Source organism: Schistocerca nitens, chromosome 2, assembly GCF_023898315.1.
Source record: "Schistocerca nitens isolate TAMUIC-IGC-003100 chromosome 2, iqSchNite1.1, whole genome shotgun sequence".
In the NCBI taxonomy this organism is placed as follows: Eukaryota; Metazoa; Arthropoda; class Insecta; order Orthoptera; family Acrididae; genus Schistocerca; species Schistocerca nitens.
Window position 1 is genome coordinate 824,105,098 of NC_064615.1, and position 27,750 is coordinate 824,132,847.

Sequence of the window (27,750 nt, forward strand, 5' to 3'; positions counted from 1 at the left end):
CATGAGCCATGGTTGATGCAGAGTGTCCTGTGTCTAGCATGCTGATGGTCCTATTAAAGCTTTCACAGATGTGCATTAACCTCCGAACCCCAAACTTAGTCTGTGAGTGGATTTCTTGTGCCACATCCATGCATTCCCACAATCCTACCATTTTGCAAAGCTTTTGGATGTAGTCCATTCTTGTACCACTCACACTCTCAATCCCTTGCTACATAGGTTATTCCCTTGCGGAAGATCCATATGCAAGACCTGACCTGTGCACTCACCCAGTAAATACTGTTACACTCCCATCATCCTGCACTCACACCCTCCTCTCCATGTTTCCCCACTTCTTGTGTTGGATTTGCCATCCCAATCCACATCATGTGATGTAGATTGGGTGCTGCACGTAAACCCCCCTCTACCTGCAGCCAGAAGGAGCTCACCATTGTCACATTCCTATCGCATGCACCTACTGCCATTTCTTCCCAACTGTCAGCCATCCTTCATCAACCCTTTTTCCTCCTACCTACCTTATTTCTCTCCACAACCACTCCACCTGACACAAAACCTCATTGCAGTCAAACTTTAGTGCCACTATGGAATAGTCAACTGGATCAATGTAGCCATACAGTGGTTTTGTGTGTGTGGCGAGGGGGGGGGGGGGGGGTGCTGAATAAGCATTCTGCCAGAAACTATCAACCCAGATTTGGAACACTTGCGTTTATCATGTTGTGTTACATCAGATCAATTCCTTTTCCCGTGATAATCAGAGCTAATGCAAGAGTTTCTCTCAAGTGAGTGTTTCTGTAAAGGTGAAATAAAATAAATAAGACCAAAGATAGATACGGAACAATGGAGGAATGGTCACTATTAAGTGTCCTTGGATGAACTTGCATGTGACATTCTGGACCTTATATTTGATATTATTTGAAACCTTTTGAAAATTGTCTCAAATTTAAAACAAAACATGAGGATAGCATCCTGTATGTCTGTAGCAGAAGAGATTTAGCCATCAACAGTGATATGTTATTTGGAAGCATGAAGGCAAGGAGAAAATTTCTTAGCCTGATACACAGATAGATTGAAATCAATGAAATGTTGATTTAATAGAGTTACTACACATTGCACATTAACATAAGTCCAGTGTAGTGAAAAAAGTGTGTTAACCTTACAGGATTCGACTTAAAAATCTGCACCATTCACTGTCAGTCTAGTGTTTTTATCTTTTGCATTGCTACTATACATTCTCATATATTGACCAATTTACACTGTAATATTCTTCATTAGGTTTTGCTGTTGTGGCATTAGCATTGATCGGTTTGCAGATATCCAGTAATTTTAACCTAGTAAATTGGAGATTTTTAAAATATTATTCAAATCCACAAGTTATATTATGGCCACTTTTTTCAGGTATTTGAGAGTCCATGATGAATCTACCAAGAGATTGTGGTTCTTGTGGTCTGGTGATACATCAACAAGATCCATGGGAAAGTGCGGATGCATTGGTGGCTGTGCATTCTTTGGAAGCAATCGCAATGGACCAAGGTTCTTCAAACCAAGCAAACAAGATTTCCAGGATGGGATTAATGTAGCTTCTTTCAGGTTAGTAAAAGTCACTCAAACACAAGGAACTTAGTTTAATGTGCAAGTGAAATGGTTGAATGAAGTGAAATAAACTTTTTAAAATTTAAAAATATTACGCATTAGTACTTTAATTTTCTACATGACAGGAACTCAGTTAAGTTACAATTAACACTAGAACTACTGTTACTTGGTCATACCTGGAACTGTGGCTGGATCACTCATGACCAGGGTACCTTTCCGTTTTATTATCCAATGTCAGTGGCCACTAACAAATCTATTCTTTGAGATGCTGGATATTTTGTTATATTATCAACAAAAATAAAGTATCTTTTCTCAGATTATCAATAATCATTAAGAAAACTTAGACACATTTGCTGTGTGCCTCTACTGGCTAGCATCGCATAGTGAGCGCAAATAATAGTCTATAGAGGTGCATTTATTGCAGGCAATTGTCGTACATGCCTGACAGCTAACAAATGATTTGTTTCCAGTACAGTAAGACTTTTCAAGGCAATATGTTCACTTTTCTTGTCTCTTAGGAATATCGCCAGGAGTACACAGGTACTAGTCTTTCAGATTGCTGTGTAGCTCTCAGCAAGCTCCTCCCCCAAACTGCAGTATGAAGTCCCTGCATTTCAACTTTTACTTGTTTATAGCATTGTACAATACCCAGACATTTATCCCAGCCAAATCCAGCATGTTGTAAACTGTGTGAACAGGCCAGTGTCTGCATGGTGCTTTGACTGAGTATTTGCAAGCCATTTGGTCAAGCATGTCCACTCCATATTTAGAGCAGTTATAAAATGTATCTGGGTCTGGCTTCCTTTTCAAATCATCCTCAGTTTTCACATAAGGATACATATAGCTGAAAATCAGGACATTCTTGCTTCTCTTTCCCTGTAAAAAGTCTCTGTCATACCATTCTTCTTCAGCAACCCTGTGCTATTTAACTCATCTTTTGCCTTCTTTACTCAGACTGGTATTTCCCTGTGAGATCAATTTGTGGTGTTCACATTACCTGTAGCACTTGCTTTCAAGGTTTCACAGACAGCCAAGGAGCCGAAAAAATAATCACATGTGACATTTCTTCCCTTGTTCACGTAAGGTTGCACCAACATACAAACGTAATTGTCACAGTTGAAAAGTGTGTCCATGTAACACATAGATGAACAATCATAAAATAAACATATGAATGTACATTACTTCCTCATCAGTATCAGTAAATCATCATGTAGTGTAACATCAACTTCTGATGAAGAATCTGAAACTACAGGGTGTGGCAATTCTTCCTGAGATGAAATCTCCACTGGCTAACCCTCAGGTTCATGAGCCAAAATCTCATTTTGGAATTTACAGTGTGGCCATAATAAATGTTTATGTTGCAAGCACTGTTCATACATTTAGAATCCATTACTAACACCATATTTCATGAAACTAATCACTGACTGGGCAATACTTATGCACACATTCAGACATGTAGCAACCTGATCTCTCTCCACTCTAGTGCTGGAGAACTGCAACACCATCAGATAGTGACATGTTAGTGAATTTTGAGAGCATTGAGCAAACACAATCTAAAAATAAAAATGAAATGATACAAGATATGAGATCATCATAACAGCAGCAGCACTGGGATCAGAACTGATTGGGCTGCAGTTCGAAGTGAATCTGGATTACTCTTTTTTGAGGTTTCACCATAAATGGTAAAATTAAGTGTGATCATTAGTTAATTTATTTGACACAAAGTCACAGAAATTCAGGAGTCTAGGCAATAATACAAAATAGTGACCAACGAAAGAATTAAGGAACAGGTTATGAGGGTCCCAGCTGTGGTTCTAGTGTTAATTGACATATTTTCTGTACTCAGAACAAAAGCTTGGGTTTCAATAAAATTTTTGGAGATATGTCAATATCTGTGTGTTCACCAATAGGTATACAGACTATTTTTTATGGGTGCTATGAATCACATCATTCTGAAGAAGGGCACTAGGTGCCTGAAACCTGAAACCGGTTAAGGAAATAACATTTCTTTTTTTCACCTGGTTGCTGATTATTTCAGTAAATACAAATACAGTTGCTGAAGATGGATAAAATACTAATATTAAAGTCCCTGATCTTTTTTCATTATCCTCAGTAATTCGCATTCTTGTATTATTGTAGACCTTCTGAATTAGCTGTATAAGATGTATTGGCATGTCTCTTCTTCTTAATACCTCCCATAAATCACGCTTTTTGCTGATGGTGTAGTTATTTATAATGAAGTACTAGCCAGAAAAAGATGCATAAATATTTAATCAGATCTTGATAAGATTTCAGCATTGTTCAGAGATTGGCAACTTGATCTAACTGTTCAGAAATATAAAATTTTGCACTTCACAAATTGAAAAAATGTAGTTTACTGTGACCATAACTAGTTAGTCACTGTTGGAATTGACCAGCTCATACAAATACCTGAGTGTAACACTTTGTAGGGATGTGAAATGGAATGATCACATAGGCCCAGTCGTGGGCAAAGCAGGTGGTAGACTTCGGTTTGTGGTAGAATATTGGAGAAGTGCAATCAGTCTACAAAAGAGATTGTTATCAAATCACTCGTCTGACCCATCCTAGAATATTACTCAAGTGTGTGGGACCCTTACCAAATAGGACTAGCAGGGGATATTGAACACATACAGAGAAGAGCTGCACAAATAGTCACAAGTTTGTTTAATCCATGGGAGAGTATCACAGAAATACTGAAGGAATTGAACTGGAAGTCTCAAATTAGATAACTATCCTGAGAAAGTCTATTAGCAAAGTTTCAAGAACCGGCTAGGAATATACTACAACCCCCTATGTATCACTCACATAGGGATCATGAGGATAAGATTAGAATAATTACTGCATGCACAGAGGCATTCAGACAATTATTCTTCCCATGCTCCATACGTGAGTGGAACAGTAAGAAACCCTAATAATGGGTACAATGGGACATACCATCAGCCATAGACCTCATTGTGGTTTGCAAAGTATAAATGCAGATGTAGAATGTTGTATATTTACTTTATCAAAGACCTTTATATGAACTGTAAAAATATGTGTGTTTCTTTATTGGATTCCATGTGTTTCTTTATAATTTATTGCAGTTTAAATATGTATTTATTTAGCCACCCAAATCAGTGTAAATTGTAACGGCTTTGTCAACACATAAATACATAAAATACAGATACAGAGATACATAAAAATACACAATTACGCATATAAATAGATACATACATTTCTTGCCTTACTGAGTTACCTATTTGGAAATTGTATTTCACTGTTCTATTGAACATACTGTAAAATGCCTCTTAATTGCAGTAATCAGTCATTAACACAACTGTCAACATAAAATACAGACACAGAGATACATAAAAATACACAATTACACATACAAGTAGCTACCTACATTTCTTGCCTTAGTGAGTTACCTTTTTGGAAACTGTATTTCACTGTTGTATTAAACATATTGCATAATGCCTCTTAATAGCAGTAATCAATCATTAACACAATTGTCAACAAATTTTAGACATCTTTCCTGATGAGGCAACATTTTGTTGCGAGGGCTTGAGTTTTGTGTGTGTGTTTGTGTTCGTTTGTGTGTCTGTCGACCTGCCAGTGCTTTCGTTTGGTGAGTCGCATCATCTTTGTTTTTGGATATATTTTTCCTACGTGGAATGTTTCCCTCATTATATATATATATATATAACAGAGGGAAACATTCCACGTGGAAAAAATAGTCGGCTAGTTTTAATAACTTTTGCTTTATTTCGATTTCCGTTTTTTCACATCACCGATCATTTTTAGCCGCTTCCCACAGGTTTTAACGTTATTATTTCTCCACCAGACAATTGTTAGCGTCATTTCCATAATCTGCCTCCACCATACCACTACTTTTAATACATCCTCACGTAGTTTTTTCGAAATTTTCCCGAATTTCTCCACCCTTTAACGTGTTTTGGCGGCAACACAACCACCTAACCTTTATGCACATCGTTTTCTACCTACACTATTTCACCACAGGATCAACATAACCCAGCTCCAACCAACCCCTTTTCGCCTCTTTTCACACCAGATCTCCATTTGCTTTCTACTTCACCTTTATCTCTCCCCACATATTTTTATATTCATTTTCATTTCAGCCTCACGTTACACTTTCGACCTTCTAGTACCATGTCACCCGCACAACACCCCCACAACGACCCCATTAAGTTTTATTTACATTCCCTCCGCAGACATGCCTTCGCCCTAGCCAGATTACGCTCCCATATTCTATTTTCTCAGGCTTGTCTGACATTTGGCATTACCCCCAAAGGCCTCACACTTAAAGTTCCCATCTCTGGCTGCAACCCTTCCTTCCATCAGTCCCTATACCAGTTCCAAACTGAACAATCCATTGCCCTCACCCACCTAATCCTTCACCTACACATCAACTCAGCCAATGAACACACCCGTCAACTCCTATCCTTAATAAAAGTCCTTAATCTTTCCTCTCCCACATCCACACCGGCTGTTCAGAGCATCCTCCTACAGGCCAACCGTAAATTAGAACAGCATGCCACCCTCCACCTCAAAAAACTATCCAATCTCCTGGTTTCCCACCTCCGGAAAGGCAACTCACTCACCCTTCACAACCTTTCCAGCAAACCTCAACCACCTCTCATTGCACACAAACCCAGTCTCTCCCATCTACTCAATCTCCCACTTCCAGCTCCACTCCCTCCAAAACCTCAAAATTCCTTTCAACACAATCTGGAACCACAACACCCTAATTCAGTAGTTAACCTTTCCTCCAAACCTCTCTCCCAATCCGAAACCTCTGTCCTATCCAAAGGCCTCACCTTCAGCCCCACTCCCAGATTCAACCAAACAGCCCTCGTCAAAGATTTACTGTCCTACACCCGTACTCTCTGCTGGAAATATCACTTTGCCACGAAGAAAAATGATCCTAATCCTACTCCTAATGATCCAACTCCCCAAGACACCATCCAAATTGAACCCTGCCTGGAACAGTTCCGTCCTCCGTCACAGCGGGACCCACCTCCTCTTCCTCAAAATCACCCTCTCCAAACCTTCCAGGAATTTCTGACTTCCAGCCTTGCATCTCAATCCTTCTTAAAAAACCTTAATCCTACACCCAACATCACCACTGCTGAAGCCCAGGCTATCCGTGATCTGAAGGCTGACCGATCCATCGTCATTCTTCCGGCGGACAAGGGTTCCACGACCGTGGTACTTGATCGTCGGGAGTATGTGGCTGAGGGACTGCGTCAGCTTTCAGACAACACCACATACAAAGTTTGCCAAGGTAACCCCATTCCCGATGTCCAGGCGGAGCTTCTAGGAATCCTCAGAACCTTAGGCCCCCTGCAAAACCTTTCACCTGACTCCATCAACCTCCTGACCCCACCGACACCCCGCACCCCAACCTTCTACCTTCTTCCTAAAATCCACAAACCCAATCATCCCGGCCGCCCCATTGTAGCTGGTTACCAAGCCCCCACAGAACGTATCTCTGCCTACGTAGATCAACACCTTCAACCCATTACATGCAGTCTCCCATCCTTCATCAAAGACACCAACCACTTCCTTGAACGCCTGGAATCCTTACCCAATCTGTTACCCCCGGAAACCATCCTTGTAACCATTGATGCCACTTCCTTATACACAAATATTCCGCACGTCCAGGGCCTCGCTGCGATGGAGCATTTCCTTTCACGCTGATCACCTGCCACCCTACCTAAAACCTCTTTCCTCATTACCTTAGCCAGCTTCATCCTGACCCACAACTTCTTCACTTTTGAAGGCCAGACATACCAACAATTAAAGGGAACAGCCATGGGTACCAGGATGGCCCCCTCGTACGCCAACCTATTCATGGGTCGCTTAGAGGAAGCCTTCTTGGTTACCCAGGTCTGCCAACCCAAAGTTTGGTACAGATTTATTGATGACATCTTCATGATCTGGACTCACAGTGAAGAAGATCTCCAGAATTTCCTCTCCAACCTCAACTCCTTTGGTTCCATCAGATTCACCTGGTCCTACTCCAAATCCCATGCCACTTTCCTTGACGTTGACCTCCACCTGTCCAATGGCCAACTTCACACGTCCGTCCACATCAAACCCACCAACAAGCAACAGTACCTCCATTATGACAGCTGCCACCCATTCCACATCAAAAGGTCCCTTCCCTACAGCCTAGGTCTTCGTGGCAAACGAATCTGCTCCAGTCCGGAATCCCTGAAGCATTACACCAACAACCTGACAACAGCTTTCGCATCCCGCAACTACCCTCCCGGCCTGGTACAGAAGCAAATAACCAGAGCCACTTCCTCATCCCCTCAAACCCAGAATCCCCCACAGAAGAACCACAAAAGTGCCCCACTTGTGACAGGATACTTTCCGGGACTGGACCAGACTCTGAATGTGGCTCTCCAGCAGGGATACGACTTCCTCAAATCCTGCCCCGAAATGAGATCCATCCTTCATGAAATCCTCCCCACTCCGCCAAGAGTGTCTTTCCGCCGTCCACCTAACCTTCGTAACCTGTTAGTTCATCCCTATGAAATCCCCAAACCACCTTCCCTACCCTCTGGCTCCTATCCTTGTAACCGCCCCCGGTGCAAAACCTGTCCCATGCACCCTCCCACCACCACCTACTCCAGTCCTGTAACCCGGAAGGTGTACACGATCAAAGGCAGAGCCACGTGTGAAAGCACCCACGTGATTTACCAACTGACCTGCCTACACTGTGATGCATTCTATGTGGGAATGACCAGCAACAAACTGTCCATTCGCATGAATGGACACAGGCAGACAGTGTTTGTTGGTAATGAGGATCACCCTGTGGCTAAACATGCCTTGGTGCACAGCCAGCACATCTTGGCACAGTGTTACACCGTCCGGGTTATCTGGATACTTCCCACCAGCACCAACCAATCCGAACTCCGGAGATGGGAACTTGCCCTTCAGTATATCCTCTCTTCTCGTTATCCGCCAGGCCTCAATCTCCGCTAATTTCAAGTTGCCGCCACTCATACCTCACTTGTCTCTCAACAACTTCTTTGCCTCTACTCTTCCACCTCGACTGACATCTCTGCCCAAACTCTTTGTCTTTAAATATGTCTGCTTGTGTCTGTATGTGTGGATGGATATGTGTGTGTGTGCGAGTGTATACCTGTCCTTTTTTCCCCCTAAGGTAAGTCTTTCCGCTCCCGGGATTGGAATGACTCCTTACCCTCTCCCTTAAAACCCACATCCTTTCATCTTTCCCTCTCCTTCCCTCTTTCCTGACGAAGCAACCGTTGGTTGCGAAAGCTAGAATTCTGTGTGTATGTTTGTGTTTGTTTGTGTGTCTGTCGACCTGCCAGCACTTTCATTTGGTAAGTCACATCATCTTTCTTTTTATATATATATATATATATATATATATATATATATAAAACAGAGATGATGTGACTTACCAAATGAAAGTGCTGGCAGGTCGACAGACACACAAACAAACACAACAATACACACAAAATTCAAGCTTTCGCAACAAACTGTTGCCTCATCAGGAAAGAGGGAAGGAGAGGGAAAGACGAAGGTTTTAATGGAGAGGGTAAGGAGTCATTCCAATCCCGGGAGCGGAAAGACTTACCTTAGGCGGAAAAAAGGTAAGTCTTTCCGCTCCCGGGATTGGAATGACTCCTTACCCTCTCCATTAAAACCCACATCCTTTCGTCTTTCTCTCTCCTTCCCTCTTTCCTGATGAGGCAACAGTTTGTTGCGAAAGCTTGAATTTTGTGTGTATTGTTGTGTTTGTTTGTGTGTCTGTCGACCTGCCAGCACTTTCATTTGGTAAGTCACATCATCTCTGTTTTTAGATATATTTTTCCTACGTGGAATGTTTCCCTCTATTATAACTATATATTAAAAGAGGGAAACATTCCACGTGGGAAAAATATATCTAAAAACAAAGATGATGTGACTTACCAAACGAAAGCGCTGGCACGTCCATAGACACACAAACAAATACAAACATACACACAAAATTCAAGCTTTCGCAACAAACTGTTGCCTCATCAGGAAAGAGGGAAGGAGAGGGAAAGACTAAAGGATGTGGGTTTTAAGGGAGAGGGTAAGGAGTCATTCCAATCCCGGGAGCGGAAAGACTTACCTTAGGGGGAAAAAAGGACGGGTATACACTCGCACACACACACATATCCATCCACACATATGTGTGGATGGATAACAATTGTCTGACAATTGTTAGCCTCGTTTTCATAATCTGCCACCACAAAACCACTCCTTTTAATATATTACACGCAGTTTTCGAAATTTTCCCGAATTTCTCCGTCCTTTAACGTGTTTTGGCGGCAACACAACCACCTAACCTTTGTGCACATCGTTGTCTACCAGCCCAAGTCCAACATAGCCCAGCTGTAACCAACACCTTCTCGCCTTTTTTCACACCAGATCTCCAGTTACTTTCCAGTTCACCTTTATCTCTCCCCATATATTTTTATTTTCATTTTCATTTCAGCCTCATTTTACACTTTCCACCTTCTAATACCATGTCACCCTCACAACACCCCCACAATGACCCCATTAAGTTTTATTTACATTCCCTCCGCAAACATGCCTTTGCCCTAGCCAGATTACGCTCCCATATTCTATTTTCTCAGGCTTGTCTGACATTTGGCATTACCCCCAAAGGCCTCACACTTAAAGTTCCCATCTCTGGCTGCAACCCCTCTTTCCATCAGTCCCTATACCAGTTCCAAAACGAACAATCCATTGCCCTCACCCACTTAATCCTTCACCTACACATCAACTCAGCCAATGAACACACCCGTCAACTCCTATCCTTAATAAAAGTCCTTAATCTTTCCTCTCGCACATCCACACCGGCTGTTCAGAGCATCCTCCTACAGGCCAACCGTAAATTAGAACAGCATGCCACCCTCCACCTCAAAAAACTATCCAATCTCCTGGTTTCCCACCTCCGGAAAGGCAACTCACTCACCCTTCACAAGCTTTCCAGCAAACCTCAACCTCCTCTCATTGCACACAAACCCAGTCTCTCCCATCTACTCAATCTCCCACTTCCAGCTCCACTCCCTCCAAAACCTCAAAATTCCAATCAACACAATCTGGAACCACAACACCCTAATTCAGTAGTTAACCTTTCCTCCAAACCTCTCTCCCAATCCGAAACCTCTGTCCTATCCAAAGGCCTCACCTTCAACCCCACTCCCAGATTCAACCAAACAGCCCTCGTCAAAGATTTACTGTCCTACACTCGTACTCTCTGCTGGAAATATCACTTTGCCACGAAGAAAAATGATCCTAATCCTACTCCTAATGATCCAACTCCCCAAGACACCATCCAAATTGAACCCTGCCTGGAACAGTTCCGTCCTCCATCGCAGCGGGACCCACCTCCTCTTCCTCAAAATCACCCTCTCCAAACCTTCCAGGAATTTCTGACTTCCAGCCTTGCAGCTCAATCCTTCTTAAAAAACCTTAATCCTACTCCCAACATCACCACTGCTGAAGCCCAGGCTATCCGTGATCTGAAGGCTGACCGATCCATCGTCATTCTTCCGGCGGACAAGGGTTCCACGACCGTGGTACTTGATCGTCGGGAGTATGTGGCTGAGGGACTGCGTCAGCTTTCAGACAACACCACATACAAAGTTTGCCAAGGTAACCCCATTCCCGATGTCCAGGCGGAGCTTCAAGGAATCCTCAGAACCTTAGGCCCCCTACAAAACCTTTCACCTGACTCCATCAACCTCCCGACCCCACCGACACCCTGCACCCCTACCTTATACCTTCTTCCTAAAATCCACAAACCCAATCATCCCGGCCGCCCCATTGTAGCTGGTTACCAAGCCCCCACAGAACATATCTCTGCCTACGTAGATCAACACCTTCAACCCATTACATGCAGTTACCCATCCTTCATCAAAGACACCAACCACTTTCTCAAACGCCTGGAATCCTTACCCAATCTGTTACCCCCGGAAACCATCCTTGTAACCATTGATGCCACTTCCTTATACACAAATATTCCGCACGTCCAGGGCCTTGCTGCGATGGAGCATTTCCTTTCACGCCGATCACCTGCCACCCTACCTAAAACCTCTTTCCTCATCACCTTAGCCAGCTTCATCCTGACCCACAACTTTTTCACTTTTGAAGGCTAGACATACCAACAATTAAAGGGAACAGCCATGGGTACCAGGATGGCCCCCTCGTACGCCAACCTATTCATGGGTCGCTTAGAGGAAGCCTTCTTGGTTACCCAGGCCTGCCAACCCAAAGTTTGGTACAGATTTATTGATGACATCTTCATGATCTGCACTCACAGTGAAGAAGAACTCCAGAATTTCCTCTCCAACCTCAACTCCTTTGGTTCCATCAGATTCACCTGGTCCTACTCCAAATCCCATGCCACCTTCCTTGACGTTGAACTCCACCTGTCCAATGGCCAGCTTCACATGTCCGTCCACGTCAAACCCACCAACAAGCAACAGTACCTCCATTATGACATCTGCCACCCATTCCACATCAAAAGGTCCCTTCCCTACAGCCTAGGTCTTCGTGGCAAACGAATCTGCTCCAGTCCGGAATCCCTGAACCATTACACCCACAACCTGACAACAGCTTTCGCATCTCGCAACTACCCTCCCGACCTGGTACAGAAGCAAATAACCAGAGCCACCTCCTCATCCCCTCGAATCCAGAATCCCCCACAGAAGAACCACAAAAGTGCCCCACTTATGACAGGATACTTTCCGGGACTGGACCAGACTCTGAATGTGGCTCTCCAGCAGGGATACGACTTCCTCAAATCCTTGCCCTGAAATGAGATCCATCCTTCATGAAATCCTCCCCACTCCACCAAGAGTGTCTTTCCGCCGTCCACCTAACCTTTGTAACCTGTTAGTTCATCCCTATGAAATCCCCAAACCACTTTCCCTACCCTCTGGCTCCTATCTTTGTAACCGCCCCCGGTGTAAAACCTGTCCCATGCACCCTCCTACCACCACCACCTACTCCAGTCCTGTAACCCGGAAGGTGTACACGATCAAAGGCAGAGCCACATGTGAAAGCACCCACGTGATTTACCAACTGACCTGCCTACACTGTGAAGCTTTCTATGTGGGAATGACCAGCAACAAACTGTCCATTCGCATGAATGGACACAGGCAGACAGTGTTTGTTGGTAATGAGGATCACCCTGTGGCTAAACATGCCTGGGTGCACGGCCAGCACATCTTGGCACAGTGTTACACTGTCCGGGTTATCTGGATACTGCCCACCAACACCAACCTATCCGAACTCCGGAGATGGGAACTTGCTCTTCAATATATCCTCTCTTCCCGTTACCCACCAGGCCTCAATCTCCGCTAATTTCAAGTTGCCGCCACTCATACCTCACCTGTCATTCAACATCATCTTTGCCTCTTCACTTCTGCCTCGACTGACATCTCTGCCCAAACTCTTTGTCTTTAAATATGTCTGCTTGTGAGATGTCTGCTTGTGTCTGTATATGTGTGTGTGTGTGCGAGTGTATACCCGTCCTTTTTTCCCCCTAAGGTAAGTCTTTCCGCTCTTGGGATTGGAATGACTCCTTACCCTCTCCCTTAAAACCCACCTCCTTTCATCTTTCCCTCTCCTTCCCTCTTTCCTGACGAAGCAACCGTTTGTTGCGAAAGCTAGAATTTTGTGTGTATGTTTGTGTTTGTTCGTGTGTCTATCGACGTGCCAGTGCTTTCGTTTGGTAAGTCACATCATCTTTGTTTTTAGATATATTTTTCCCATGTGGAATGTTTCCCTTAGACACACAAACATACTCACAAAATTCAAAATTCAAGCTTTCGCAACAAACTGTTGCCTCATCAGGAAAGAGGGAAGGAGAGGGAAAGACGAAAGGATGTGGGTTTTAAGGGAGAGGGTAAGGAGCCATTCCAATCCCGGGAGTGGAAAGACTTACCTTAGGGGGGAAAAAAGGACAGGTATACACTTGCACACATACACATACCTGTCTTTTTTTCCCCCTAAGGTAAGTCTTTCCGCTCCCGGGATTGGAATGACTCCTTACCCTCTCCCTTAAAACCCACATCCTTTCGTCTTTCCCTCTCCTTCCCCTCTTTCCTGATGAGGCAACAGTTTGTTGCGAAAGCTTGAATATTGTGTGTGTGTTTGTGTGTCTATGGACCTGTCAGCGCTTTCGTTCGGTAAGTCACATCATCTTTGTTTTTACATATAGACACACACACAGGGTGTTACAAAAAGCTACGGCCAAACTTTCACGAAACATTCCTCACACACAAATGAAGAAAAGATGTTATGTGGACATGTGTCCGGAAACGCTTAATTTCCATGTTAGAGCTCATTTTAGTTTAGTCAGTATGTACTGTACTTCCTCGATTCACCGCCAGTTGGCCCAAATGACGGAAGGTAATGTTGACTTCGGTGCTTGTGTTGACATGCAACTCATTGCTCTACAGTACTAGCATCAAGCACATCAGTATGTAGCATCAACAGGTTAGTGTTCATCACGAACGTGGTTTTGCAGTCAGTGCAGTGTTTACAAATGCAGAGTTGGCAGATGTCCATTTGATGTATGGATTAGCACGGGGCAATAGCCGTGGTGCGGTATGTTTGTATCGAGACAGATTTCCAGAATGAAGGTGTCCTGACAGGAAGACGTTCGAAGGAGCACGGAACATTCCAGCCTATGACTCGCGACTGGGGAAGACCTAGAACGACGAGGACACCTGCAATGGACGAGGCAATTCTTCATGCAGTTGACGATAGCCCTAATGTCAGCGTCAGAGAAGTTGTTGCTGTACTAGGTAACGTTGACTACCTCACTGTATGGAGAGTGCTACGAGAGAACCAGTTGTTTCCGTACCATGTACGGCGTGTGCAGGCACTATAAGCAGCTGATTGGCCTCCACGGGTACACTTCTGTGAATGGTTCATCCAACAATGTGTCAATCCTCATTTCAGTGCAAATGTTCTCTTTATGGATGAGGCTTCATTCCAACGTGATCAAATTGTAAATTTTTACAATCAACATGTGTGGGCTGACGAGAATCTGCATGCAATTGTGCAATCACATCATCAGCACAGATTTTCTGTGAACGTTTGGGCAGGCATTGTTGATGAAGTCTTGATTGGGCACCATGTTCTTCCACCTACGCTCAATGGAGCACGTTATCATGATTTCATACGGGATACTCTACCTGTGCTGCTAGAACATGTGCCTTTACATGTACGACACAACATGTGGTTCATGCACGATGGAGCTCCTGCACATTTCAGTCGAAGTATTCGTACGCTTCACAACAACAGATTCGGTGACCGATGGATTGGTAGAGGCGGACCAATTCCATGGCCTCCACGCTCTCCTGACCTCAACCCTCTTGACTTTCATTTATGGGGGCATTTGAAAGCTCTTGTCTACGCAACCCCGGTACCAAATGTCGATACTCTTTGTGCTCGTATTGTGGATGGCTGTGATACAATATGCCATTCTCCAGGGCTGCATCAGCGCATCAGGGATTCCATGAGACGGAGTGTGGATGCATGTATCCTTGCTAACGGAGGACATTTTGAACATTTCCTGTAACAAAGTGTTTGAAGTCACGCTGGTACGTTCTGTTGCTGTTTGTTTCCATTCCATGATTAATGTGATTTGAAGAGAAGTAATAAAATGAGCTCTAACATGGAAAGTAAGCGTTTCCGGACACATGTCCACATAACATATTTTTTTCTTTGTGTGTGAGGAACGTTTCCTGAAAGTTTGGCGTTACCGTTTTGTAACACCCTGTATATAATAGAGGGAAAAATATATCTAAAAACAAAGATGATGTAACTTACCAAATGAAAGCGTTGGTATGTTGATAGAGACACAAACAAACACAAACACACGCACAAAATTCAAACTTTCGCAACCCACGGTTGCTTCATCAGGAAAGAGGGAAGGAGAGGGAAAGACGAAAGGACGTGGGTTTTAAGGGAGAGGTTAAGGAGTCATTCCAATCCCATGTGCGGATGTGTGTGTGTGTGTGTGTGTGTGTGTGTGTGTGTGTGTGTGTGTGTGTGTGTGCGCGCGAGTGTATAACTGTCCCTTTTTCCGCCTAAGGTAAGTCTTTCCTTTTATCTAGTGCTTCCAGAACAATGTTTGTAAAATAAGCTATAGCTGATTGTGCAGTTTTACCAGGCCTGAACCCAAACTGGTCTTTACACAGAAGATTTTACTTTGTTAGGTTTCCATTACTTTTGAAAATGATGACAATAAAGAGATTGGCCTGTAATTTTCTGTATTCTCAGGGTCTCCTTTCTTATGTAGGGGCAGGACCTATGCATGCTATAGTGCCTCTGGGAAGCAACTGTGGAGAATGATTCATTTATGGTGTGCACTAAAGGGTCTTTGATAATGTCCTTACAAGCCATAAGCAAGCACACAGGCACTTCGTCTGTACCAGCTGGGTTTTTATTTTTTAGGTTCTGAACAACATTGCTTATTTCTTCTGAAGTGGTGGGTTCCGAGACAGTCAGTCCACTGCCAAGTTTCAGACGAGGAACCTGTTTTGGTCAGAACGGCAACAATGCATCAATTTAACAGTGAAATAAGTGTTACACTAATAGGCCATGTGGTAAAACAATGACAGTGTATGCTCCATACGTACCTTTCTATTCTTCAAGAACAGGGAACTTCGTGGTTAGGTTTCTACTTTTCATAGATGTTCAACAGTAAACTATTGTAGCAGTAGGTGGTTGTTTTTTTGGCCTGCTAACTATTAATGAGGTTTATGGGAAGTTAAACAATAGTGCACTGACCATATTAAATCTGTATATGGAGGGGGCGGGGGTTGTGCAAAGTGAAAGTAAAAGACTGTGAAACGCAACTGTGCATCTGTCGGCTACATCATTTACAGTAAACAGAAGTTGTACTTCCACAACTCATTTTTCAGCCAGTTTAGCAGCCAGTGTGTTGACACTGAGGACTACAAATGGAGAACCATTACATATTGTGCATGAATTCTCTTATGCCCCATCTGTTATGTAATGAGTGCGATTCATTCAGTGTCACCACATCTGGAAATCTCTTTTTTTTTTTTTTTTTTATGAGAAAATGTTCTTGAAGAGACTTTTGCTGTTTCTTCTTTCATGCAGGCAGCAGATTGTGAATCTCTGCAGCATCGGTTATTAAAATTCTTCGTGGAAAGATTATTTTCAACAAAACCCACAATGTAAGATGCTTCTTGCCCTGAAACTTTTTAGCATTCTTTTTCATGGCAAAGGCAGTCTTTTGCAAATTTCTGTAACCCTTCAAAAACAGTCACTCCTTGAAGTTTGTATTGGTAATATAATAATGTTCTGTTGCTTGGCTTGTCTCATAGCCATAGGGCTTAGGGGTCATAACTCATGGATTTTTAATAATAAAAAATTTAAATGTATTCCTGATCCACAAAATCAGAATGTAAAATGTTTGTCAAGTTGGATTCTAGGTGCTGCATGTAAATAATGTACCCCAACAACAAATTAGAAGTTAAAAACCATTCAAAGTTCATTCAATTCTTGCACAACTTAAAGAGCAGAGTGGTGAAAACCTACTTGCTGTAGCTATTCATATCTAAAATGACTGAAGTTCCCTTATAGTGATTAAAAAACTCACAATAAATTTTAACTAAACCTACTTACACTCAAAAGTGCAAGTGCAAATGTTCATAGTCCAATAAAGTGCTATGTCCAGAACAGCACTGTTCATGAGAAACACAAATCTATCTGACACTCTGTGAATATAAAAAAATAATTAGGAAATGTAATGTAATTGGACAGATAAAAAAGCTAATCACGAAGTGGCATCAGGAGAAAACACACATGAAGGTATTGAAATCTGCAAACTTTTAGAGCCAGGGGCTCCTCCTGGCAGAAGGATTGAAGGGTCTTCACCCATCTTCCTTCTCCTTCAGTCTTTCTGCCAGAAGAAGGAGCCTGTGGCTCCGAAAGCATGCAGATGTTAATACTGCATGTGTTTTCTCCTACCACTGTCTGGTGAGTAGATTTTTTTTCTGTCCAATTACACAACACTCAGTGAAGTAATTCTAAGTCTCGGCACCTGTGAAAATATGTAGAGCCCATGGTGAATAGTCTTCAAGACCAATATTAGCACTACTTGTGAAAATAACAAGTTCAACTGCATGATCAACAGAGTTATTCTTAGTGTCAACTGCTGCAAAATCACACTGAACCACCGCAAAATTTACTGTAAATTCTTGTGGCTGCTGTTGCAAAACCTTCTAAGTCCATAAAATCACACAGCCAAAACTGCCTGACAGAGGGGCACAGATCCTGCCTCTACTGTGTGCTGATTCGACTGCCCAGAACAGAAATGGTGGCCCTCTTTTATAAGTGTGGTCTCCCTAATTTCAGACCTACTGTGAATTTTTACGTCCATAAATTTTGACAGCGTAGTAGATGGAGAGCAGTGACCGGATGCTTTAATTATGTTAAAATGAACAGTCGACGAGCTGCCAGCATCAGCCATAGGGGGCCAAAAATTCTGAAGATGGCTTGTACATAAGCCGAAACCAGTTAATAAACAAATGTTATTGTGATCTTGACTGTTCATTTTAACTTAAATTTTTACGTTATTCAGCAGTAAGTAATTTCACCAGTCTAAACTACAACTTTTGATACATGCATGCTATGTTAAAACTAGAGATGTCAGTAGAAGTGTGCTGAAGTGCTGATTACAGTGATATACAACTATAAATTTTCGGTTAAGTTGTTTGCTTACAGTCTTAATTAGTGTGATTGCACATTTCAGATGGGGAACAATATTCAATTTTTGTTAAGTGTGCTGCAAATATTTACAGTATACAATAAATGTCACCTCAGTTTTGCAGGAAACGATCTGCTCTTTCCATTGCTGAAATCCAAGTCCAACGCACCTTTAATGGAATTTGAATTATCGACAAAACTATGAAACCTCATTATTCAATTAAGATTAGTAATTAAACAAAGAAATCTTAAAATTTAACATTGTTTATGATGCTTGCTTATGTTACCCATCACATGCTGCAATGCTATTCATGTAGCTGTCTTGTGTAATAAATTATCTGCCTTTAATTAAAAATCTGATCAACTACCTGCCCTTGGTTAGTTAAGTGCATAAACAAACTTGTAAGTAGCTCACTCACTGCATCTTGATGAGCACTTTCATATTGCTGGTTGATCTCTTCTGTGATTAAATTATTACAATTGTTATTAGAGATAATGTATAAAGTCCATCACAGTTACAGATTTCTTGGCGCAGTAACAAATAAAGACATCATTTGCACTGTCAGTCTATATATCAGCAGAAATATCTCGCTCTGCTCTCAAAGTTGGCGCATTGTACTCTACTGTAAGTTTTATGGTTTGCCCAAGCTATAGTGGCAGTCATGACATCACATCTGGATGTCACCACAATTGTGACGGTCCCACACATTGGCCCTAGCTGTCTCACATAGGCACCATGCCCAACTGGCTCCTCCTTTGGAGTGTCAGAGTAGTACACAGCCAGCGGCCATGCAGCAGTGTGCAAACTGCCACGCTGAACAAAAACTACCTACCTCTGATCTTTTTACTGTCTGTTTTACCAAATTTGAGATTCCTCTGTTTAAATGGGCATCCCTATTTGCCACTAGATAACTTCAGAGTGCCCTCAACATCACTTTACTTTTGTCATCCGTTTGTGAATATATTTTCCTTTTTCTCTTCAGCAAATGCAATATTTATCACTATCCTTTGGTGTTGCATACTCTGCTTCATATTCTTGTCATCATCATATTCATCATCACATTCCGTGCTGTCATTAATTTTCAGTGCACATTTTTGTATGGTGGATAAGTAACAACAAATTGCAGCAGTAATTTCATTTATCATACCACACACTATACACAATGTAGTACAGATTGCTCCCATCGCTTTTTTTGAAAACGGCTCAATAAATGACTTCTGAGCTTTGTGTTCACAGCTTGTTGTTGAAAAGTAAACTCAGAAAATTCTCTCAAGCATTTCCAACTTTTTCTTTCATCTGAAAATGTTTTAAAAACTAACTTTCATCACTATTGGCTTTAAGTATTGCAGAGGCTATACCTGTATTTTGCTCAATTTGGCTTAATGTTGCCATTTATCAATATTTTATCCAACTTGTTTAAGCCAACAACACAGTTCACTTTTGGCAGGGTTCTACAAGAGTCGAGTTGAATCTGTTATAACATCTACAATGTTCTGGGAAAACCGTGGTCAAGGAAGTTAAATGTAAACATTGCTGTAGGGTCAGAAGCTGAATCAGCAGTTGTTTATATTGATTGAAGTAGAGCCCCAAAATTGTCCTGGAAGGAGAAATATTTATTACAACATGTATTCCACACCCCCCATATTATGCTTCCCACTTTTCATAGATATTATCTCCATCCGTACTTGTATAAACTATACTTTCAATTACATATCCAAAAGATCACACTCGTATAGATGACATAGGTATTGACTCAATGACATATGGAAATCCTGTCATGAGCATTTTTTTTTTTACGCTCCTAGAGATGCAATAACACCATTTGTATCTGTTCTGCAGTTATTGTTCAGCAGTCTGTGTGGAAATTATCCATTGTTGTTCATTTATGCTAACAAACCATGACAGAGTAATCTCAAAACAGTTACAGGAAATGATAGCTAACAGAACAGAAATGTTCTTGAGAAGTTGTACTATATAAAAAAGCAGCTTTTGCTTGTACATGCAGAAGTTATTTGAACTTTACAGGTTTGATCTGTCTCTCCAGCACTTCCAATGACACTGCAAGATCCTAGACCAGAATAACAACCAATGTCTTGCCTTCCCTCTCATAGAGTTGTCACCCTTTCACCACCCCCCTCTTTTTACACCACCCTCCTTTCCCTTTTTCCCCATTTACTCGTTTTTCTTTTCATTTTGTTCTTGTTCCCTTTCCCCTATCTGACATTGACTCCAAACCTCCATAATTCTCCCAGACTTTGCTTTATTGTAATATCCTTAAGACTATCTCTCTAATTGCACAGCACTTCTTGTATAATTTTTGTTGGCTTCCTTTTTTTTGCCTGATTTTTAAATTTTATAGATGAAAACTGAACACACTTCCAAATGTATCCTCGTTGCTCCTGTTGTAGGATTAATGAGCCAGGACACGATCCAGGATTTGGACAGAGCATATTGCATGAAGGTCAGTTGGTGTTCCATACACCACCATATGGATCCCAAGATGTTTCATTGCAGGAGCCAGCAAATGGATGGGAAATTAAACCAGGACCATTGAAGGTGTGTGTAATATGCTGGAAGTCTTTACTGAAATATTAGCTGTGATATGTTGTATTTTATTTTCTGCACATTTAACATCTTTCTATGGATGCAGATGCGAAGTTTTTAAAGTAAAGCTCAAGTTGTCAGATTGATATACATTGTATATTCGTCAGGTAACAGAAGAAACAATAATGGTTTCAGTAAAGATGTTTACTATAAAGAGAAAAAAAATTTGTACCTAGGAGGATGATGTGAAATTGAGAAGGAAACCAGAAAATATTATGATAATTGAACTAAGTTAATACTGGATAAGGAGGGTGGACTGCTTGAGAAGGGAAGTTGTGACTGTGAATGTTGGTGTAGAAGGGGCTTCTCATCATTGTTATTCAGTTTATTTTGTGTCCAACTTTCCTAATTACATTTCAAATTACCATACCATCCAATTTTGATGATAACTGTGGACTACTCCTCTAGAAGTGAGTTATAGCACAGTTTGTCTCTGTAATTTAGCTTTGTTGCTACCCTCATCCAGTGAGAAATATCATTTTTGATGAGTAATGTTTCACAGTGTTGCTCTTATCCATCTGATACTTGTCTTCATTCATAGCTTCTCTGATGATTTCAATATCTCGGTTATTGTGTTAGAGTGAGTCTTCTTTTTTAGACTCCATTTGTGTTACATGATATCCTGCTAGCATACTTTTGTGGGAAGCATGTATGTTCAGCTCTGTATCTTTTTTTTCCAAATATCTATTTTTGGTGCTAAATGATTTTTTTTGTGTTTTATTACAAAGGTTGTGGCAGCAATGGAGCGCAGCAGTGAAAGTCCTAATCTGGTTGCTGAACGTTTTTGTTCTGAAGCAAAGGACAGTTCTGTGGGTGCTAACAGTAGTTCGAGGTTGAGCACTGCATCACCCAGCCCTGTTAGTACATACAGTGACAAACGTGGACTCGGTCGTCGCTTCTCATACACCTCAAGTGGGCCTAATAGGTAGAAATGTGTTAACAGCTTTTCATATTTGTAAAATGTGTGTACCTTCTAGAGGATTGAGTGAAATAGAAGTTACAAGAGAGGAACTGAAAATACCGGATTATATATGCTTATTTAGCGCATAATTACTACTGTGGATCTGAATATTTGCTGTTAGTCCAGCACTTCTTCTGGCTTTTTGTGTTTCTCACAATTATGAATATGGGTAAACATTTTCATTCATCCAGCATGTGCACGTCTTTTCATTTTTCTCTTAAATGTCTATTCCTGTAGCATGAGGAATACATTTGTTTTAAAAGTTCCGAAGTAAAGTTGTTTGTCTGTGTGCCCAGTTTTTGTTTGTGTGTCTCTCCTTCGAAATCGTTCATCAGTTACGAAGTAGATATTTACTTTCAAAGTAAAGTGATACTAATACTCACTTTCGACTTTATTAAAGATACATTTAAAATGATTGTCAGTTGTTCTGCTGATTATTTTGTGTTTATGTTTCCAGAGATAACTATACATAATGGAAACTAGTGTCAGTGTATAAAAATAATTATTTATTGTGTTCTTGGGTACAACATTCTGAATTTCGATCAACTGTGCAGGGCTAGTGCTAGCTGTCATCAGGCAGTCCCATACTCCCGACTTGTGGACAACAGCCCTACGCTGCTGTTGCCTCCTAAATTGGACAGTGACTCAAAGCTACACCATCCAGAAAGTAGCAAGTCAATCCTAAGTGTCCCTGAGGCAGAGGCACCTCCAAAGAGTAGTGTTTCTGATTCCCGGTTGGCTGTTGATTATTTCACAACAGATGAAGAAACCCAACAGTCCACTTCAGAGGTAAAGCTACTGCACCTGTATCAAATGGTGTTTTCAATTCACCATATTTTTTGTATATGTTTCACTGTGCTTGAAATTTACCATAGTGTATTAAAAGGAGTAAAATTGGCATTATTTAATTTATCTTTATAGAAAGGAATACTTTTATAGGAAACATGAGTGCCCCCCCCCCCCCCCAACCGAAGAACCGACAGTTCTTTCATTTATTACTGTGTTATGAAGTAGCTAGCGCAGTTTTGTTTGAATAGAATTTGCTTTCTATCTCTATTCCACTCCTCTCCCTACCTCTCACAATTAAATGAAGTTAGGCAATACATCTTGTTGAAACTTTATATCCCACAATATGATGAGATCTGAAGAGGTGACTGCATGGTAGAGATGAATGGTGGTAATGGGCCATAATTTGACATTCATTATTTATCTGGTTATAAGAAGAAGTATTTTTCCAAACTCATCATTTGGAAAATACATAATTTTATGAAGTCCTCAATGGTACCTTTGGTGGAGAAGTCAACTTTGGTGCGGCATTAGTGGCAGAAGAGCAAATCTATAGTGTATGTACTCCAGAGGAGCAGCTACAGAAGGTGTCTGACCCCATGTTAGAGGCAGCCTAATTTAAACCTGGCAGAAGGTATAAAATGCATTATGGTAGGCCCTGGTGGGAGTCTGGTTGGTCAGTCATTGTTGCAACTCTTGGGTAAGCGGCACAAGTCAGATTATCTGAAATGCTAGGGTGTCCCCTGCAGGTGACCTGTATTGGTCTCACCCACCCAGTGGAAGAAGAGAGCGAGGTATACCAAACGAAGGATCAGTTTGGCTAAAGAAGCAAGTCCAAAATAAATAATTACATATTGCTTCTTGGAACGCTAGGGCTTTGACAAGCTGTAGTTGGAAACTGGTAGAAATCTAAAATCTCATCATGTCAGTTTTAGCCTGCCTGCAAAAGATACACTGGAAAGGATGGAAATCCGGAAGCTCTGGGGAAGTGTGTAAGTTGATCTATCATGGAAGAAATAATAGCGAAGTTGTTGCTATTGTAGTGAATGAAAAATTCCACAACCACGTACCAATTGTACATTGATATTCTATTCATGTCATGTCAGTGCTCATTGACACCCCAGATCATTGAATTCATATTTTTTCCAAGTGTATTCTGCAGACAGGATGCAATGAAACAGCTAAGACACATTCTGGAATGAGTTTGAAAATGCTGTTGTGACATGTAGTGAGAAAGGTGTATTTATACTGTGTGGGAATCTTAATGGGCATATTGCAGTACCAGTGAGGAGTATTTGTGCCATGTAAATTTTGGCTATAGTGTGAGGAATGAAGACAGGCACTGAATCCTAGAATTTGTGGAAACAAATGACCTAGGTAGTACCAATACCTTCTTCAAGAAACGTACATCACACCTGGTCACTTACACTGGTGGTGGGCACAATACCCAGAATGACTATATATTGCTCCACAGATGTGATTTTGCAATTGTCACAAGCACTAAGATCGTGCCATGTGAATGCCTAGCACCTTAACCTAAACTGCTAGGTACTAACCTCCATGTGAAAGGCCATGCCAAAACCAAGTCATGGAAGCTACAATGACTTAAAATGGCCATCAATGAAAAGACTGTCTTCCATCCCATTGATTCTGCTCGTATTGACCACACTTGGTCACTGTTTGACAATTTCTTATCTAATGTGGCTCAAACTGAGTTTGGTATAACACAGCCAGGTTCGTACAGAATTGATAAACAGATGTGGTTGTGGACAAAGTAAAAGGAAAAAACATGCAAAAAAATCAGCTTTCAATTAAAGCTTCCTATAATGATGAAAACCTTCAGCATTACAATGCCACCAAACAGGCTGCAAAACAAGCAATTGCAGAGGACACAGAAAACTACGTACAGCATTTATATTACCAACTAACAACTAAAGAAAGGGAAAAAATCTTCTACTCACTGGCCTGAGCACAGTGTAGGGTAGGTCAGAATATATAACACTACACATGTGTAAAAGATAAGAATGGTCTGTGGCTCATGAAACCAACACGATTCTGGGACAGTGGTGACAGTATTTAACTGAAATATCCTTATTAAATTACCTCATCCACCAGTGCCAAAAGGCAGTGTCATGATTGGGTCAGCTCTCTGTATCACAGCAGATAATGTCAAAGCTGCCATTCATAACATGAGAAATGAAAAGGATCTAGGACCAGATGACTTCCTGCAGACCTATGAAATATTGAAGAGCTTAATGACAAAGCGATCACCTGACTCACAGAATTCTTCAACTCTGTCATTTATTCTGGCCATATACCCACCAATTGGTCATCTGGTATAATAGTACCTATTTTTAAGTGCAATGGTGACTCTGATGAATACACAACTACCGTCCAATCTGGCTCTTCTTCCTCACTAATGATAGATGCAATTTTTGCTGTGTACCAGCTGATGGAGAAAAATTGGCCATTGGGAGAATTCTGGGTGGCTAATTTGTAAAATCAGTCTTGAAGCATATTTAACTTTAACATGTTGTTGTTGTTGTGGTCTTCAGTCCTGAGACTAGTTTGATGCAGCTCTCCATGCTACTCTATCCTGTGCAAGCTTCTTCATCTCCCAGTACCTACTGTAACCTACATCCTTCTGAATCTGCTTAGTGTATTCATCTCTTGGTCTCCCTCTACGATTTTTACCCTCCTTGCTGCCCTCCAGTACTAAATTGGTGATCCCTTGATGCCTCAGAACATGTCCTGCCAACCAATCCCTTCTTCTAGTCAAGTTGTGCCACAAATTTCTCCTCTCCCCAATCCTATTCAGTACCTACTCATTAGTTATATGGTCTACCCATCCAATCTTCAGCATTCTTCTGTAGCACCACATTTCGAAAGCTTCTATTCTCTTCATGTCCAAACTATTTATCATCCATGTTTCACTTCCATACATGGCTACACTCCATACAAATACATTCTGAAACGACTTGCTGTCACTTAAATCTACACTCGATGTTAACAAATTTCTCTTCTTCAGAAATGTTTTCCTTGCCTTTGCCAGTCTACATTTTATATCCTCTCTACTTCAACCATCATCAGTTATTTTGCTCCCCAAATAGCAAAACTCCTTTACTACTTTAAGTGTCTCATTTCCTAATCTAATTCCCTCAGCATCACCCGACTTAATTCGACTACATTCCGTTATCCTCATTTTGCTTTTGTTGATGTTCATCTTATATCCTCCTTTCAACACACTATCCATTCTGTTCAACTGCTCCTCTAAGTCCTTTGCTGTCTCTGACAGAATTACAATGTCATCAGCGAACCTCAAAGTTTTTATTTCTTCTCAATGAATTTTAATACCTACTCCAAATTTTTCTTTTGTTTCCTTTACTGCTTGCTCAATATACAGATTGAATAACGTCGGGGAGAGGCTACAACCCTGTCTCTCTCCCTTCCCAACCACTGCTTCCCTTTCATACCCCTCGACTCTTATAACTGTCATCTGGTTTCTGTACAAATTGTAAATAGCCTTTCGCTCCCTGTATTTTACCCCTGCCACCTTCAGAATTTGAAAGAGAGTATTCCAGTTAACATTGTCAAAAGCTTTCTCTAAGTCTACAAATGCTAGAAACGTAGGTTTGCCTTTCCTTAATCTAGCTTCTAAGGTAATTCGTAGGGTTAGTATTGCCACACGTGTTCCAATATTTCTATGGAATCCAAACTGATCTTCCCCGAGGTCGGCTTCTACCAGTTTTCCTATTCGCCTGTAAAGAATTCGCGTTAGTATTTTGCATCCGTGACTTATTAAACTGATAGTTCGGTAATTTTCACATCTGTCAGCACCTGTTTTCTTTGGAATTGGAATTATTATATTCTTCTTGAAGTCTGATGGTATTTCGCCAGTCTCATACATCTTGCTCACCAGATGGTAGAGTTTTGTCAAGACTGGCTCTCCCAAGGCCATCAGTAGTTCTAATGGAAAGTTGTCTACTTCCGGGGCCTTGTTTCAACTCAGGTCTTTCAGTGTTCTGTCAAACTCTTCAAGCAAGATCGTATCTCCCATTTCATCTTCATCTATATCCTCTTCCATTTCCATAATATTTTCCTCAAGTACATCGCCCTTCTATATACCCTCTATATACTCCTTCCACCTTTGTGCTTTCCCTTCTTTGCTTAGAACTGGGTTTCCATCTGAGCTCTTGATATTCATGCAAGTGGTTCTCTTTTCTCTAAAGGTCTCTTTAATTTTCCTGTAGGCAGTATCTATCTCACCCCTAGTGAGATAAGCCTCTACTCCTTACATTACATTTGTCCTCTAGCCATTCCTGATTAGCCATTTTGCACTTCCTGTCGATCTCATGTTTGAGACATTTGTATTCCTTTTTGCCTGCTTCATTTACTGCATCAATTGTTAATTATGCTTTCTTGTACTTGAGTAACTTGCAGCTGATTTAAACAGCTATGAACATTTATTATGTCAACGTGTCTAGTTTATTGTCAGTGTGGATACCCGAACTACTCTGAAACAAAATAACAGCTTCTCAATTGATCTATACATTGTGGAATATACATTCTTCTTTGGCAGTTCTTGACATCACCTACTCTGAGGTGCTCCTTCAGTGGTCCATGCAGTGTTGGAAGCTCCATGACATACTTTATGTGAAGGTGCCTGCACACTGCCCAAAGAATATCTCAAACAAACAACAATAAACACAGACAAATATTGGTGCTAACATCTAATATCATATGCAAAAATTCTGATGGCTGTGTTATTTGAAACATACCCAACAGAACATTAATAAACTACATGATTACTCGTTTATATATGGCTATGAAGGTATGGATAACTTGTGGGAATGATCCCGACTATAACTATGCAAAAATTATGTACCCTTGCATTACTTCAGTCACCAGCTCAGCCCATCATCTCACTGTTGAAGGCCAGAAACAGTGTGGAATACCTAAATTATTGTTCCTGGTCACTATAAATGGAAATCTCAGATCAAGAAACCTACATTCTCAGGAAGTT

At 41.3% G+C, this 27,750-nt stretch overlaps 1 protein-coding gene across 1 annotated transcript in view; it reads left to right on the forward strand.

Annotated features, from left to right (window-relative positions):
• Positions 1-27,750, forward strand: part of LOC126237082 (transmembrane protein KIAA1109 homolog) — a 567,281-nt gene that overhangs the window by 155,590 nt on the left and 383,941 nt on the right. Inside the window, exons 24-27 of the mRNA XM_049946881.1 lie at positions 1,393-1,584; positions 20,785-20,932; positions 21,709-21,905; positions 22,496-22,730. Coding sequence (XP_049802838.1) covers positions 1,393-1,584; positions 20,785-20,932; positions 21,709-21,905; positions 22,496-22,730 — 772 coding nt within the window. The remainder of the gene's footprint in view (positions 1-1,392; positions 1,585-20,784; positions 20,933-21,708; positions 21,906-22,495; positions 22,731-27,750) is intronic.